Source organism: Suillus fuscotomentosus (genome assembly GCF_016647785.1).
Source record: "Suillus fuscotomentosus strain FC203 chromosome Unknown F5891scaffold_18, whole genome shotgun sequence".
In the NCBI taxonomy this organism is placed as follows: Eukaryota; Fungi; Basidiomycota; class Agaricomycetes; order Boletales; family Suillaceae; genus Suillus; species Suillus fuscotomentosus.
This window is the reverse complement of record NW_024539530.1, coordinates 726,202-740,155: the sequence shown is the minus strand read 5'-3', so window position 1 is coordinate 740,155 and position 13,954 is coordinate 726,202. Positions and strand designations below refer to the sequence as shown.

Below are 13,954 nucleotides of genomic sequence, written 5' to 3'. Positions count from 1 at the left end.
AGAAACATGGCGGGAGCGCAGTTCCTGGAATGTTCCCAGACCATATCAACGTTGGACCAAAAACGTGCAAGGCTGCACAGCAGCTGCCACATCAGGCTGTTTGGTCAAGCTCAAGAGGGAAAATGACTTATATCTTTTGTCTGTGCCACAGGTCTGGCGCAGGCCGGTGACCAGGATCGTACAGAATGATCATTTTTCTAGGGACTTCTAAGGAAGCGTGGAAGGTTCCGTGATTGATATGGTTGTGGTGTGGAAGAATCAACGATGATTTGTTTGTGGGTGCTTATCCTTTTGCCGTAAGTGTACAACAAGCAATGAGAATTACTTTAAAACACGACTCCACTGCGCCTTTCTTTTATACCTCCCCTTACTCCATGCCCCTCTCAACAACAATTCGTTTGGTTCCCCACCACCAGCCAATGTTTCTGGCACATAAGCGGCAACGCCGCACCGCTACTAGTGTCCTCGCTGGCGATTTCGATCTACGACCTCCCCGGGATGTGCTTACTAGCCTACTCAATGGCGTAGCACCTTACAAGGAAGTTGAGAAGGAGGAAGAGACGCGTAGAACAAAAAAGAAAGAGAAGAGGGAACGTCTGAAGGAGAAACAAAGGACAAAAGCGACCTCCAAGGTTCCAGAGAAACCTATCAAAGTGGAGAGTGCCACTGCACCTCCACCTGCGCCCATCGTGGCTATCCAATCAATCAGTGCCCCTGCCGTGCAGACCTCTTCTTTCTGGCGCGCCCGCGGGACGAGTCACCGACCTACTATACACATTGCGACCATGCAGCGCTCTGTATCCGTTACACCGCCCCCAATGGCATCTTCCCCACAGTCTACCCCCGGACCGTCAGTTTCTTCGGCTACATCCCGTACATCATCGAAGCGCCCCCGCACACCTGCAGATGACTATCTCGATTCTGATGCCTTCATCCATTACAGAAGCGCTCCACAACCACGGAAAAAAAGAATTGCTGTGAAGAAGGGCTGGAAGGGTTGGGTGGAGGGTTCGCCAGCGCCGTCCGAGAAGCTCATCAATCTAGATGCAGTCCCTGTGCTACAGGAGAGACGCACACGCAGTGGCAAAAGTTTCGACGCAATAGGTGTTGGAAAGGATGGTTGGGTATAAATGGTCTGGAATTTCACCGCCTTACTTGCCGCTGTAAAATATGATCTGATGGACGTTCTACAGCTCCTTACACACACCATCATACCCCTGCCCTTCTCATCGCGATGCCCCTTGAAATCACACTGATACCAGCCCACGGGTCGGAAGGATTTCGTCCGAATTGCAACTTACCCCCTTTGGTATATTCCCCACCATCTTAACTGGTTTCTTACACCTCTATCTCGCTCATCTCAATAACTATAGCTACAGTATATGCACACATATATCAATTTTGGTCCTAGTTCTGTATTTGTTGTACCGCCTGGTTTTAACAGTCAATCTTGTCGTCTTCCGTTGTTTGGTCGGGTGTCATGGTGTTGGCTTTCTTTATCTAGCTACCAGCCTTTCTGGGTATCCTTTGCTAAATATATGTATGTATGATGACCGATTTTGATGTCGGCCGATGAATGAAATTCCTAATAATCTGGGATTGTGCTTTCATGGTATCCAGTTTGCGAGCAGTATCGTATCCATAACTTGAACGGATGTCTCATGCAAGGAACGTCGATGCACTGCCCGGTCCAAACCGGGTCTCCCTGCAATCGCGGAAGTTCCGTCAATATTTGCACTCACCAGTCGTAGTGATTGATTGTGCCGAGATGCCGGAGGCTTTAGAATTCAATAAAGCCAAACAACCATGTTCATTCTAAGCAGCGTATGTACTTCAGTAATCCTTTTGTCACAAACCAACATCACACAACTGGAAGACCATAACAGCTAGTTCAATAGGACAACTCTTATTATATGCGTTACGTTGCTTATCCTGCATTCCAATTGTCTCAGGTTACAGCGGAGCCCACCTCTCTCCATTTTCCCGGATCAAACTCCGGTCGGAAGCCATCAGCCCATTTTGCTGCCGACTGAATCCACAATATTGTATCTAATTAACGGTTAGCTCAAAATGATGTCTGTCATGTCACTTCCTGCGCTTCCATCCCCACCGTCATGGTTCCCTGGGCACATGAACCGATTCACGAAGCAGCTTCCAGCACTACTGTCCCGTACAGATGTTGTCCTGGAGCTCAGAGACTCTCGTCTACCTCTCACTAGCATTAACAACAATCTGGAAGGTAAGCTTATCTCCTCCGGCCTACTTATTATTCGGTCCCGGTGCGTAGCCGTTTTGAGAAAGAAAAACATTATCTTGGTCTAGTTTCAGTTCCACCCTATAATTGCTTCCGCTGTCACCTATGTGACTATTTTCTTATCCAGAACTTCCTTCGTTCTTGCCCTGTTCTGGAATCACCCTATTTTACGACGGGTAGCATTATCGGCCCTGATACATTCTATTTTTGACAGGTGCTATCAACAAATGGAGGGCCGAGCGCGGCCACCACTCCACCCATGTCACTCCCATTTCTCTCACTCCATCTAGGAATTCGTCCCTAGGCTATGGTGGCCCAATCTGCGAACGTATCGTGGTCTTAAACAAGCGTGACTTCGTCCCTGAATGGGGTGTCGAGGTAATTTCTTGCCTCCCCTGTTCATCGTGCTGTCTCATTCCCCTTTAAACGCAGCCCTTTAAGAGAGCCATGAAAACAAAATTTCCTGATCAAACGGTGCATTTCGCTTCTTGTAATAAACCGCGAGACATAAGATCCCTGAGCGAAATGCTCATAAGTATGTGGCTGATTTTCTCGACATGTCTACCCTGTTTTCCTTGGCGCAATGAAGCTGACGAAAAATGTAGATATAGCCAAGAGGAACCCTCATGCAACTGAGATGAATGTCCTGGTGATTGGCATGCCTAATGTTGGCAAATCAACATTATTGAACTCCCTTCGCAATATGGGTATCCCAGGTCGTGAGTTTAAATCATACATTGACCCCTCAAAATGAGTTAAGCACATACACGCAGGGACGCCAAAGGCACTACAAACATCTGCACAGCCTGGCCATACACGCGCTATCTCAACCCGCCTTAAGCTCTCAGAAGATCCGCTCGTATATTCATATGATTCGCCCGGTGTAATGCTACCATTTCTCGGGAGAGGTGATCGGGGTGCAGAGCGAGGAGTCAAGCTTGCTCTCATAGGTAAAACGTATTTTATCACCGGTGCATATTTGGCTGAAATATATTTCACCGCAGCCGGCATTAAAGAGAGCTTATATGACATCGAAGCGCTTGTTGCATACTTGCTGTATAGGCTGAACGTGCTAAATCCTATTTGTGCGTCTGCTCTGCCATACCGTCACTGCTTTGCGGTTCTGACCCGATAGACATATAGCGCCAGCATATTTAACACTTCTCCCGCCTGGTTCACGTCCATCTACAGATGCGGAAGATTTTTTGGAGCAACTTGCGATACGGCTTAATATGCTGTTACGAGGGGGCGAGAAGGACACCGTGAGAGCAGCAAAGTGGTTCGTAGAATGGTGGCGCAATGAAGGCGGTCTTGTATCTGCTTCGGTTCCAGAAAAGCTTCCGACGGGGTCGGATGGATTTCATGCACCGTCACTGCGACGTGGATGGGGTTTCGATTTCGAATGGACGGTGGATGCGTCTATAAATTCTACCGGCGGAGATTTTGAATCGGCGGTACAAATGAAAATGGAAGAGTGCATAGATGAATCAATCAGGGCAGCGAGCGAGGACGAGCGGTCAGGAGTCGGGATTAGTACAACCCAAGAGAGGAAACGTAGCTGGCAGGAGAAGCAGTCCATGCGTGCTGCGAAATCCAAGGCGAAGTTTGCTGCACGTAAAGCTGCATAATTATCCACGGTGTTTTCTACGGCACCCTACATTACTTATGGTTTATCTGTAGCCATATATTGTGTTTAGCTGCGCACAATGACAACGCACCCACTGCGCCCTGTGAAATATCACTGCAGACACGTTGCCGCGGTGATCCGCGTGGTTCGGGGTGCAAAAATCGGTATACTCAACAAAGGCGATATTATATACACATGTACGACCACGACGTGACAGGTATGTGTATCCTAAAAATCCAAATAATCCTTCCCTGTCCCCCAGTTCTGCGCACTTGCGCCCGTCGTGCCATATGGGTCCTCTGGCACATTACCCTCAGTCGTCTTGAAGGAGAACTCTCGCTTGAACTTTGCCTCAAGCGAGGATATTGTGGCAATGAGTTTCGTACAGGCTTGCTCCAGGACAGCTTGCGGCGTCATGGATCCATCCGTCTGAATTTTCAACAGGAAATAGGGATGTAGTGGATGAGGTACTTTGTATCCGGCAAAGAGCACTTGAGGCATCGAAAGAACTTGCCTGGAAGACAATTCACACACTCCAGGAGGTAGAACACGGGTGCTTAGTAGAGACGTACGCGCGAATCATGTTACCCAACGTGTGGTCTTGCTTCACGATCTTGAAAGTGGCTGCATTGGGTATTTTGGTGTCTTCTGTGACTTCGACACTGTGACCCATCTGTCAAGCGTCTGCTTTAAGATGCAATTGCAGAAACGCACGGTTTCTCGCCGTCTTCGAGGACAAAGAGCTCAAATCTGTTTGGCGCGTTCATAACAGCTATGAGGAAGCACCATGGAGACTTGTATAAGCTCGCAGTGGCGAGGAAGGGACACGGTAGTCACGAACATAGTTCAATTCAACACAGTATGCGATGCCAATTATCACGTAGAGCCCTGCTTTTCTCCTATGCTCGCACCTACTATCACTGTCTCGGCCAGCAAATTTGTGCGTATATCTGGGGTCGAGGTCGTCAGAACCCCGAAACAAGCATAAAAAGTATCAGAAAAACAGATTGTGTCCATTAGAAAGATTTTTCTTAGCAACTCCTTACGTAGTGCCTAAGGCCATCATTTGCGTGCTGATTGATGATGAAACTCACCTCAGGATATGCTACAACGCCCTGAAAAGATTGAGGCCGTGAAGGTGGTACAAGGTAGGGGTTTGGCGCAAAGCCGACTTTTGAAACTCCGCTATAACCGCCGACAGTCCTGCATCGAGAAACTTAGAGGCAAGGTCACCGACACCAACACTCGCGCCTCAAGGTCAGTTCATGCTCGTTTATTACGCCCCGTTTATCCAGCAGGAGATTATACGCGACCGGAGCTGTCGAATGGAGGTGTCGTGGTGCTGAGAGATGATATCTTGCTGCTGGATGCATGGGGCCCGACTTGGATGCATCAGATTATTGATATTGGATGCTTGGTTTTGCAGAAAATGCCGACCCATCTCTCGAAGACTCGCAAGCACCGTGGCCACGTCTCTGCCGGTCATGGTCGTGTTGGAAAGCACCGTAAACATCCCGGAGGTCGCGGTCTCGCTGGTGGTCAGCACCACCACCGGTGTGTTTGATTTGGTATCAGGCTCTTTGCAGCGAATTAAATTTGATCACCCTCAGCACCAACTTCGATAAGTACCATCCTGGTTACTTCGGTAAAGTTGGTATGCGCCACTACCATTTGACCCGCAACGCACAATGGCGGCCTATCATTAACGTTGATAAACTATGGGCGCTTGTGCCTGAAGCGGAAAAGCAAGGGTTGACGGAGGACTCTGAGGTTGTTCCTGTCATTGACACCCTCCAACATGGCTATGGAAAGGTGCTTGGTAATGGACAGTGAGTCGTGATCTACTTTGATCTCGTATCAATTCTGACTTTGAAGCAGACTGCCCAAGCTTCCTTTTATCGTCAAGGCACGTTTTGTCTCGCAGAAAGCAGAGTATGTTGAATACACTCCCTTATTCCTGAGAGTATACTCACGCAGTGCGCAGAGCTAAAATTAAGGAGGCTGGCGGTGTCGTGTCGCTAGTGGCATAGGCTCTGAGTCCCATCATCATTGTTTTTTTCTTTTACCTATCACACACCATGATACTATTATGACATGCTGCAATAAGAACGCCCATGCCTGAAACATGATAATTAATTGTGAACGGTGAAGTTGTACATGAAGATTGAAGCCAAGGATAGTTAGAGCAAGCAGACTAATTTAGAATGATCAGTGATTCGTCAGTATGACCATCGGCTTTTTGAATTTTCCCATAGTAGGAGGAAGTTGCCTATATGCTGCGCTTCTTCATCCTAAACCCACGAGGATGGCTTCCATCTCTACTTGGTGTAAGAATTAAACCCTGCTAGTCCATTTCTATCCCTGTTAATCATCCTTGTAGATCACAATCAGTATTCAACTTGGAATCGCACTCGTCGTCTTCACGCTACTCCTTTCCTAGCTCGCACCGATACCCACACATCTCGTACTGCTACCTCCATGGCTCGCACAAATACACAAGATGCCGTCATCATCAACATGGACGATGATTCATCCAAGAAGGAGAAGAAACAGGAGACCCTCTTCGGGCCCAACATTGGCGTCGTCGGCTCTACACCCCAGTGGGCTCAATCCTTGGGACAAAAGGCTCCCGCAGATAATGTCTCTTCAAATATTATCCAGAACTGGATCACAAGGAGCAAAGAGGTGCTCCAAGCATCGTCTGATGTCCCGTCTTATGTACTGACTCATGCACAGCCTTCACAGCCAACGACTACTCTCCAGGCGTTGGTTAATCTCAAGCGGCCCACGCTCCGCTTATGTCCTTTGATCATCTCATCGGGAGATGATCCGGACCAAGTTGATTCTCACCATAACCATGGTTTGGAATTCGAATACGATTGCGACGCAGCCAAGTGTCGCATAAACGTTAGTGTGGTGCTACCTGCAGACCACCCCTATGCAGAGACCATAGATAGCACGGGCTACTCGTGCATCTCTGTTTTCGAATCCATCGTTGACGGTGGTTTTGGTAAAGTATTGCATCTAGATGAAGGTGCAACCCTCGAATTAGGAAGGTTTGAGCACCAACATATCGAAGCAGAGACTGTCTCTTCCCAGATTACCGGAGTTCCCGAGTCGTCCCGAGCAGCAGATAGTGTTGACTCCTCCGCTCCTGCTAGTAGTAGGAACGACCGTGTCCGGAAACGCTTTACGGGATTCAATTTCCGGAAGCGCTCCACTAGCACGTCTGTATCAGGACCCGCGCTTGCCGTTGTTGATGCAGAAGTATCTGCACCCACAGTTGAAGGAAGTGAAGAGAAAGGGGACAAAGAAGAGGTGAAGGATGGCGTTCGAGTCACTATCCGGTTATCAGCGTTGGACGAGGGCGGTACCGACCTGTCTGTAGTCAACGAGCAGATAACATACCTCCATGTCGTCCGGTTCGGCACTGCGCCCGATGATGAAAAAGAAGACACCAGGTCTTGGGTCGTCAAGGTTGTGAAACGTGAAGCCACGGTGCGTTTCGTATCTGGTCACTCTATCCTTTTTTCATTTTATGATTCGTAGATTGGACCTCACACGTTCCACTTGCACGAGATCTATGGTCTTTCCTCTCAGTCTACTTCATCCTCTCAACCACATGCGGCTTCTTCCACACCGGACGCACATACTTACCCGCCCACGTCTGCATCCGCAGCGCCTATACACGAGGATGAACCTTCATCTGAGTGTTTACTATGCCTTTCTTCCCCACGCGAGGTTATTCTACTCCCTTGCCGCCACCTCGTCGCATGCAAGGAATGTGCCATTAATATGGTCGAATTCGGTGCTGGCGGCAATATTATCCACACTGAAGAAACCACAACTGCACCTGCGGGCGGTGAGGCTTCAGCTACAGAAGGCTCTGCTCCAGCTCCAGTACCCACCACGATCGCTCAGAACATACGCAGAAAGCGAAAGGCAAAAGGCTGGTTTTGCCCCGTCTGCCGTCGACGTAAGTTGCATATATCTTACTTGCGTCTCGCCTGACATATCGTGCACATATCCAGCTTACACCTCGCTTTTACGGATTTCAACGACACCTCCGACGAAGGATATATCCGACGATGAACATCGTGCGTCCATCGATGAGCACGAGCATGAGGATGACGAACATGAGCACGAACACGAGCATGAACGTGAGGATGAACACGACGACGACCCTCTGGCAACCGCGCCGCCGGCACCTGGCGGTATGTTCAATAGCATCCGTTCAGGCCTCATGCGTCTGAGCGTGGCGCGTTCTGACGGCGAACATACCGCCGAGGCCACAGAAAGCGAGCACCCTGCAGAGGTGCCCGTGTCAATTGTTTAGAATCCCACGGCTTGTCCAGTCTTTTATGTGATGTGTAGGCTGATCTAGGACTTTATATGATTTGGGTCGTGTTTGTGGCTGGCTGGCTGTCTCCGAACACTCATTATTGTTTTCACTCTGATCACTCGTATAGTTTATGTGTAGTTTCATTTCACTCTAGGATCTTTCTTGTACCGATACCGTATTCTAACTTATCGGATGTAAAATGACATAACCTGTACACGAGTCGTCTGATATTCTCGTCAAATAAAGACAGGGAGTGACATAGTGTGCAAGTCTCGCCGCGTCACACCACAAGCCGCTCCGTAAACGCCCCAGTCATAGCAACAGGTGACTGCAAAGCATCCAACGCCCACTCCTCCCTCAGCCACCTACACACCATCCTAAAACTAGACAACGACCCCTTCTCTTGCACAAGCAGGATCGCGCAGGTGAATCCGCTCCCTAACGACGGCTTCCCAAACCCGTATCGAAACGTAGGCGACATCGGTCCTGAAGCATGATACATGGGTAATCGTGGACTAGCAGGGGTGGGGGACCGTGGAGACGACGAGGACGAAGATGACGAGGAGAACTCGACACGGAACCGAACTGGTTTCTGTATGACCGATCCTGACATTGTGTCCATGAGGTCGTTCATACGACATCGGAGAACCCCATGCCCATCCGTCTCCTCAAGGCCCACGATGACGCCAAAGTGCTCGAGAATGCGAACAGCCTCATTGCGCGTGGCGTACAACGTATCCGTCGAACAGAGCACGTAGGTGTGTGCTTTCCAGTTGAAGAGGTTGGAAAACCAGCCTTTGACTTCGCCAACAGGGGAGGCGAGGATAGAGGGCATGACGGGTGAGGGGATCTGGAGTGGCGAGCCGAGGATGGAACGCTTGGATGGGTGAACTTGTGGGTGCAAATCAAGCGCGGGGGCTGGTAAGATGTTAATATTTAAGTGCAACAGAGAAAAAGAAAAATCCTTACGTCGTGCCTTTTTGTCCTTTTCTTTCATAACCTCACGAGCACCATAGACACTATTGCGCAACTCGCGACCGACGCGTCCCTCGTTGAGCCTACCACCAAACAGCCCACCACGTGCCTGCATGATATCGCTGCCCTCCCGGTAAGGCTGTCGGAAGTTATGATGGTCGTGATTCTCCTTATTGGCTCCACTGGAGAATCGGTCATACTCATAATCGACCATAGGGCCATTCAACGGGGCATATCCATGACGGTTAACAAATGTCTCGCTGTATCCTCGAGTCGGAGAATGGAAAGCCTGCTCCTGATTGTGCCCCTGCGCCACAGTGTGCCACGCAGAAAGAACGTTCACCCAATCCGGATCAGAGCCCGTCGCAGGCTGCATATCGACTTCTATCGAGTTTGCTGAAACTTGTTCGTTCGCAACAGCGGAGACTGGAATAGGAGCTCGGATAATACAAGGATTGAGGACGGGGTGTGCAGGAGCGCCAGGAAAACGAGACCCCATTGGCGGTGTGCTTGGAACGGTCAGAGGTTGGAACATTTGCTGGTTGTGAGCGTGATAACTGTGCTGGTCCTGATTCGCTCGAGGATAGAGAAGGGAGACGGTTGATGCACGCGTCCTGTATTGGGGCTCGGGGTGGGCATTCACAGGATCAGCGATGGTATGGCCAATTCTCATGCTCTTATGACGTATGGGGACCTCACGGGCCGGGGAGGACATAGGTCGGACACGAGGTGGCCTGGGCCCGATCGGGGACGGGGGTCGGGCTCGCAAAGCTCCGTCAACGAAAGGAGACGCCAGACCAGCTTGCTGTGGCGATGGTGTGCGGGACGGAGGGGGAGGCGCATCCCGAATACTCTGTAGACGTAAAGAATGCGCATCTGCATCGACGCTTCTCTTTGGAGGGGGGGACATGTATTGTTTTGTAATAACCTTCATGCCAGGAGACACAGGCGTCTCGCCTACATCGAGAATAATACCATGATCCTTCAAAGTTTGCTCGCGGTAGTGTTGCAACAAGAAATAGAATGCCTTAGCCAATGTGCCTTCGCCTGGTGAGCTCAAAAGGTCGGCTTTGATCATTTCGATGTCGCCATGTCTCCCCCAGATGACGCGAAGAGATTCCAAAAGATCAGGGTCGATACGGGCCGCTGACGGGAGGGGAAGAGCTAATTCGACGACAGAGGGAGCTGGAACATAGACAATCCCGGGAGTTGGTTTGTTGAACCAGGGGTGAGCCATTATCTCGGGAATCTGAGAGCGTTTGATAATGTTGAAAATAATAAAGAACTACCGCTTACCGTAATACGACGGTTAACATCTACTACCAACATGCGAGTTAAGAGGTCTTTTGCCTGAGGATCGATGTAGGCTGGAATATCGTACTTGCCCGCCTTCACTTTAGAAAGAAGAATCCTGACATTCTTGTCGTCAAATGGAAGCCTGCCGGTAAGTAACGCGAAGAGGATAACGCCGCAGCTCCAGATATCAGTGGCATTGCCTCTGTATTTCAGACCGTTGACAATCTCTGGGCTTGCGTAGTGAGGACTTCCACAACTAGTCTCGAGCTGTAGGGCAGGAGGGGCAAAGGCGGCCATGCCCCAATCGGCCAGTTTAATGAGTGGCGGTTTTAGTGAGTGAATCAGGATATTTTCGGGTTTAAGGTCACGATGAATGATAGAGAAAGTGTGAGCATAGTTAAGTCCATAGACAATTTGCTTGAAAAAGGAGAGAGCCTCTAGAGGAGGGAGCCTTCCGCGGTTGACAAGAAAGTCAAAGAGCTCGCCACCTTCTACGTACTCGAGGACGAGGTAAAGTTCCTTCTCGCCTTCAAATACATCGTAGATACGGAGGATGTTTGGGTGGTTCATGAGCTTCATCATGATAATTTCTCTATCGATACCCAACCGCTGCTTTTCTGATTTTGCCTGCTGTGTGGCAAGGGAAGCACGGGAGTTGACTAGTGGTTGAAGGGGAAGAATTTTGACTGCGGCGAGTTGGCCGGTACGACGGTGCTTTGCGATGCGGACGCGACCACTTGCACCTTTGCCGACGCACTCGCCGATGATCCACTGGCCGATATATCTTGGATCTTCGGGAAACTCGAAGGCGCCGTGACCTGCGGCAGCCTTTTCTTTCTGCCAGCGAGTTCCTAGATGAGCGGTATACTTGATGGGGGGTGCACGAGGGGGTTGGTCGACTATCGAAGTCATTATAATAGGTATCTGTGGGTTTGATTAACGGTTAAAAATATAAAGATGAATAGTGGGCCGAGTAGAGAAGGGTGTGTAGAATGCACTGGTACAGCGTGTAGTGTTGTGGGCGAGAGGAAGCAAGAAGTTACCGGCAAGGCTCTAGCGTCGATCTCGAGAAGGTGATGCGTGGGAATTAAGATAACCTTAATATGGTGTATCTCCATAATGCTCGTTGTATTAGTGGTTAAAATACTAGACATTATCATAGCAAGGTCAGTGCAAAACTGGAGGCCGTGCGTGTCATGCGTGACAGCGATTAAGTGAGCTAATCGTAATTTCGGACAGCGAGCGCTTATATTGTTGTTTCACTGGTTACGACAGGCTGTGGCGTGTCGGGCTCTCCACACCGCTTCCGAGTATTAACTAAAATACGCTCTGCGTCCACCGTTACAAGTCCTTCTCGCCTCTACGAATGAACCCAGCAGTTTGAAATAATTTCACAAAGTCTGATAACAGATTTTTGAGGTCACGACTTGACGGTCATGACGTCGACAATGCACCGATATCTCGTTGCATCACAACTGGCTCTCTCTTTCTCTCCTCTTGTCTCCAGTTACACTTGGTCCTTCACTACCACACCTCAGCAATGCGCCACCTTATCCCTACAAATATCTGGCTCTGGCTCTCCTCCATACAGTGTTCTAGTTATTCCATATGGCCCCACACCTCTCCCAAATAACACAGAGGTCCGCACCATTGTGTATCAACAGTTTGATGGTAGCTCCACTAGCACCAGTTTCCAACTCAAATACCCGTCCACATCCCAGTTCGTCGCCGTGGTGAGTATCTTCACTTTTGACGCGTCTCGTCTATAAGCTCACAAGTATGTAGGTCAGCGATAGCACTGGTTTTGGATCTGGCGGGACTAGCGTTGCTGGTTATGTGATGAGCAGTACCGACAGCAGTTGCTTTAACCCAAATACAACCGTCATGCCAGATTTTCCATTCAACATATACCCTACCAACCAGGTCGTACAATGCAATGCAAGTAGATTGTGGTGGGACCCTACACAAGTCGAAGGGTACGCTTTTTTCTCCCTTATACCAGCCTCCTTCAAACAACATGCTTCAACAGCACTCCATCCTTTCAAGGTGTCATCCCTGGTGGACAATCCTTTTCAATTCCCGAAGGCTCGATAACACAGGTATCTAACGAGGGCACTGGGTTTAGCTGGATACCCTCTGTCCGCGAAGGCACCACCCTCATGATAGTTGCCGGAGACGACCGTGGGCTAGGTACAGGAGGAAGTGGGCTGTATACCGTCGCACAAGGCATATTTCCAAACAGCTCGTGTTTAACCACCACCTCGCCCTCATCCACTATCGGTTCTCCCGCAGGTGGTACATACCCAACTAGCCCCAGCAGTACAGACACCAGTAGTGGCACTAGCAGCAGCAGCAGCAGCAGCAGCAGGTAGGCCATGTTGTTCACCACCTGGATGGCTATTTTTAACCATCTCCACCACAGCAAAACCAATGTCGGGGCAATAGTTGGTAAGCTCGGTTTTTCACACCCGCTCCTTAAACATTCGTCTCACGCATTGTAGGTGGCATTATCGGTGGCCTTGCTGCACTCGTCATCATTGCGCTCGCAGGGTTTTACTTTATCCGTCGTAAAACCGCCACCAAGGTCACTAAGGAACGTCCCGTCGACCTCTTTCAAGGTGATCCAGAAGACGATCATGATCTAGCACCTGGTGAACTCGGAAATTACTACCGTCCCGAACCCTTCCTCGCCACTGAGCCGGCAGAAACATCTCCTATGGTTGGAGGTGAAGAGGGCAGAGCTGGCACAGCTATGTCTGGCTCACGTTACGGCACCTCGGACCGTAGACAGTCGACGTTCGGGAGTTTCAGCGATATGCGATCTACAACGCCTGATTATGAAATGGGTATCACTGGTGGTACAATCCCAAGCAGCTCCCGCAAATCTCCCACGCCAAGACAGCTCCGGCCTATTAACATCATTCAGCACGACGACGCAGGCGCCGCAGATGAGCAGGCCGAGGGCCAGCCAGACACCGTAGAGCTTCCCCCTGCATATACTAATATTCGAAAACCAGTCACAAATTGATTTATTCACTTTAAAAATGCATTTACTCACTTTTCTAACGAGTCTTCTCTCTTTCGTTCACACTTTACATAGGTTGAAAGCCGTCGTTCATAATTCTGTGCATGTCCCTTGTTCTCATTCACCTGCGTACTTGTCTCCCCGTCAAAAATTATATCACCTACGTTCATCATGTCTTATATCAGCTTCTGTCGCGATGTGGCCCAGCGGCTCCACTCGGACTCCCAGGGACTTTAGTATCGTAGCTTCATCTTCACGTACGCGGACGTATGTTGCAATATCATACCATGTAGTTCCGTTTCCCATGATCACCCCTCGGTCGCCTTAGTACTGTGGAATCAAATCTTATATATGCGGATCTATATATAAAACTAGGACGTGTCATATTTGTAGTGAAGTAGCGTCGATGTAACTTCGTGACGTTGTTAGCAACAT

The 13,954-nt window shown here is 49.6% G+C and overlaps 7 protein-coding genes across 7 annotated transcripts; 5 read left to right on the top strand and 2 right to left on the bottom strand.

The window, feature by feature from the left end:
• Positions 1 to 251: 251 nt before the first annotated feature.
• F5891DRAFT_1025648 (uncharacterized protein) lies at positions 252 to 1,610 on the top strand. Its single transcript, XM_041361371.1, has 2 exons — positions 252 to 1,133; positions 1,194 to 1,610. Exon 1 carries the CDS (start codon positions 315 to 317, stop codon positions 1,128 to 1,130), a length of 816 nt encoding a protein of 271 aa, XP_041227853.1. The 5' UTR covers positions 252 to 314; the 3' UTR covers positions 1,131 to 1,133; positions 1,194 to 1,610.
• A 239-nt stretch (positions 1,611 to 1,849) lies between these two features.
• On the top strand, positions 1,850 to 4,081 carry F5891DRAFT_1025640 (P-loop containing nucleoside triphosphate hydrolase protein). Its single transcript, XM_041361370.1, has 7 exons — positions 1,850 to 2,239; positions 2,469 to 2,632; positions 2,687 to 2,789; positions 2,860 to 2,973; positions 3,028 to 3,204; positions 3,259 to 3,339; positions 3,398 to 4,081. Exons 1-7 carry the CDS (start codon positions 2,071 to 2,073, stop codon positions 3,880 to 3,882), a joined length of 1,293 nt encoding a protein of 430 aa, XP_041227852.1. The 5' UTR covers positions 1,850 to 2,070; the 3' UTR covers positions 3,883 to 4,081.
• On the bottom strand, positions 4,049 to 5,053 carry F5891DRAFT_1025635 (DNA-directed RNA polymerase). The gene is made up of 4 exons (XM_041361369.1): positions 4,976 to 5,053; positions 4,596 to 4,831; positions 4,454 to 4,543; positions 4,049 to 4,395 (listed from the first exon to the last, which is right to left on the bottom strand). The coding sequence occupies exons 2-4, from the start codon at positions 4,646 to 4,648 to the stop codon at positions 4,110 to 4,112; spliced, it is 429 nt and encodes a 142-aa protein (XP_041227851.1). The 5' UTR covers positions 4,649 to 4,831; positions 4,976 to 5,053; the 3' UTR covers positions 4,049 to 4,109.
• F5891DRAFT_1025629 (ribosomal protein L18e/L15P) lies at positions 5,048 to 6,010 on the top strand. Its single transcript, XM_041361368.1, has 5 exons — positions 5,048 to 5,138; positions 5,308 to 5,435; positions 5,492 to 5,710; positions 5,760 to 5,813; positions 5,866 to 6,010. Exons 2-5 carry the CDS (start codon positions 5,311 to 5,313, stop codon positions 5,909 to 5,911), a joined length of 444 nt encoding a protein of 147 aa, XP_041227850.1. The 5' UTR covers positions 5,048 to 5,138; positions 5,308 to 5,310; the 3' UTR covers positions 5,912 to 6,010.
• Positions 6,011 to 6,186: 176 nt separating this feature from the next.
• Positions 6,187 to 8,217, top strand: F5891DRAFT_949494 (uncharacterized protein; the record flags this gene model as incomplete). Its single annotated transcript, XM_041374880.1, has 5 exons — positions 6,187 to 6,208; positions 6,262 to 6,566; positions 6,618 to 7,379; positions 7,431 to 7,857; positions 7,913 to 8,217. 5 exons carry the CDS (start codon positions 6,187 to 6,189, stop codon positions 8,215 to 8,217), a joined length of 1,821 nt encoding a protein of 606 aa, XP_041227849.1.
• A 143-nt stretch (positions 8,218 to 8,360) lies between these two features.
• On the bottom strand, positions 8,361 to 11,563 carry F5891DRAFT_181246 (uncharacterized protein). Its single transcript, XM_041370816.1, has 3 exons — positions 10,495 to 11,563; positions 9,193 to 10,447; positions 8,361 to 9,141 (listed from the first exon to the last, which is right to left on the bottom strand). Exons 1-3 carry the CDS (start codon positions 11,404 to 11,406, stop codon positions 8,504 to 8,506), a joined length of 2,805 nt encoding a protein of 934 aa, XP_041227848.1. The 5' UTR covers positions 11,407 to 11,563; the 3' UTR covers positions 8,361 to 8,503.
• Positions 11,564 to 11,942: 379 nt separating this feature from the next.
• Positions 11,943 to 13,522, top strand: F5891DRAFT_1186854 (uncharacterized protein; the record flags this gene model as incomplete). The annotated part of the gene is made up of 5 exons (XM_041366754.1): positions 11,943 to 12,227; positions 12,280 to 12,470; positions 12,524 to 12,862; positions 12,917 to 12,942; positions 12,996 to 13,522. 5 exons carry the CDS (start codon positions 11,943 to 11,945, stop codon positions 13,520 to 13,522), a joined length of 1,368 nt encoding a protein of 455 aa, XP_041227847.1.
• Between the last annotated feature and the right edge of the window lie 432 nt (positions 13,523 to 13,954).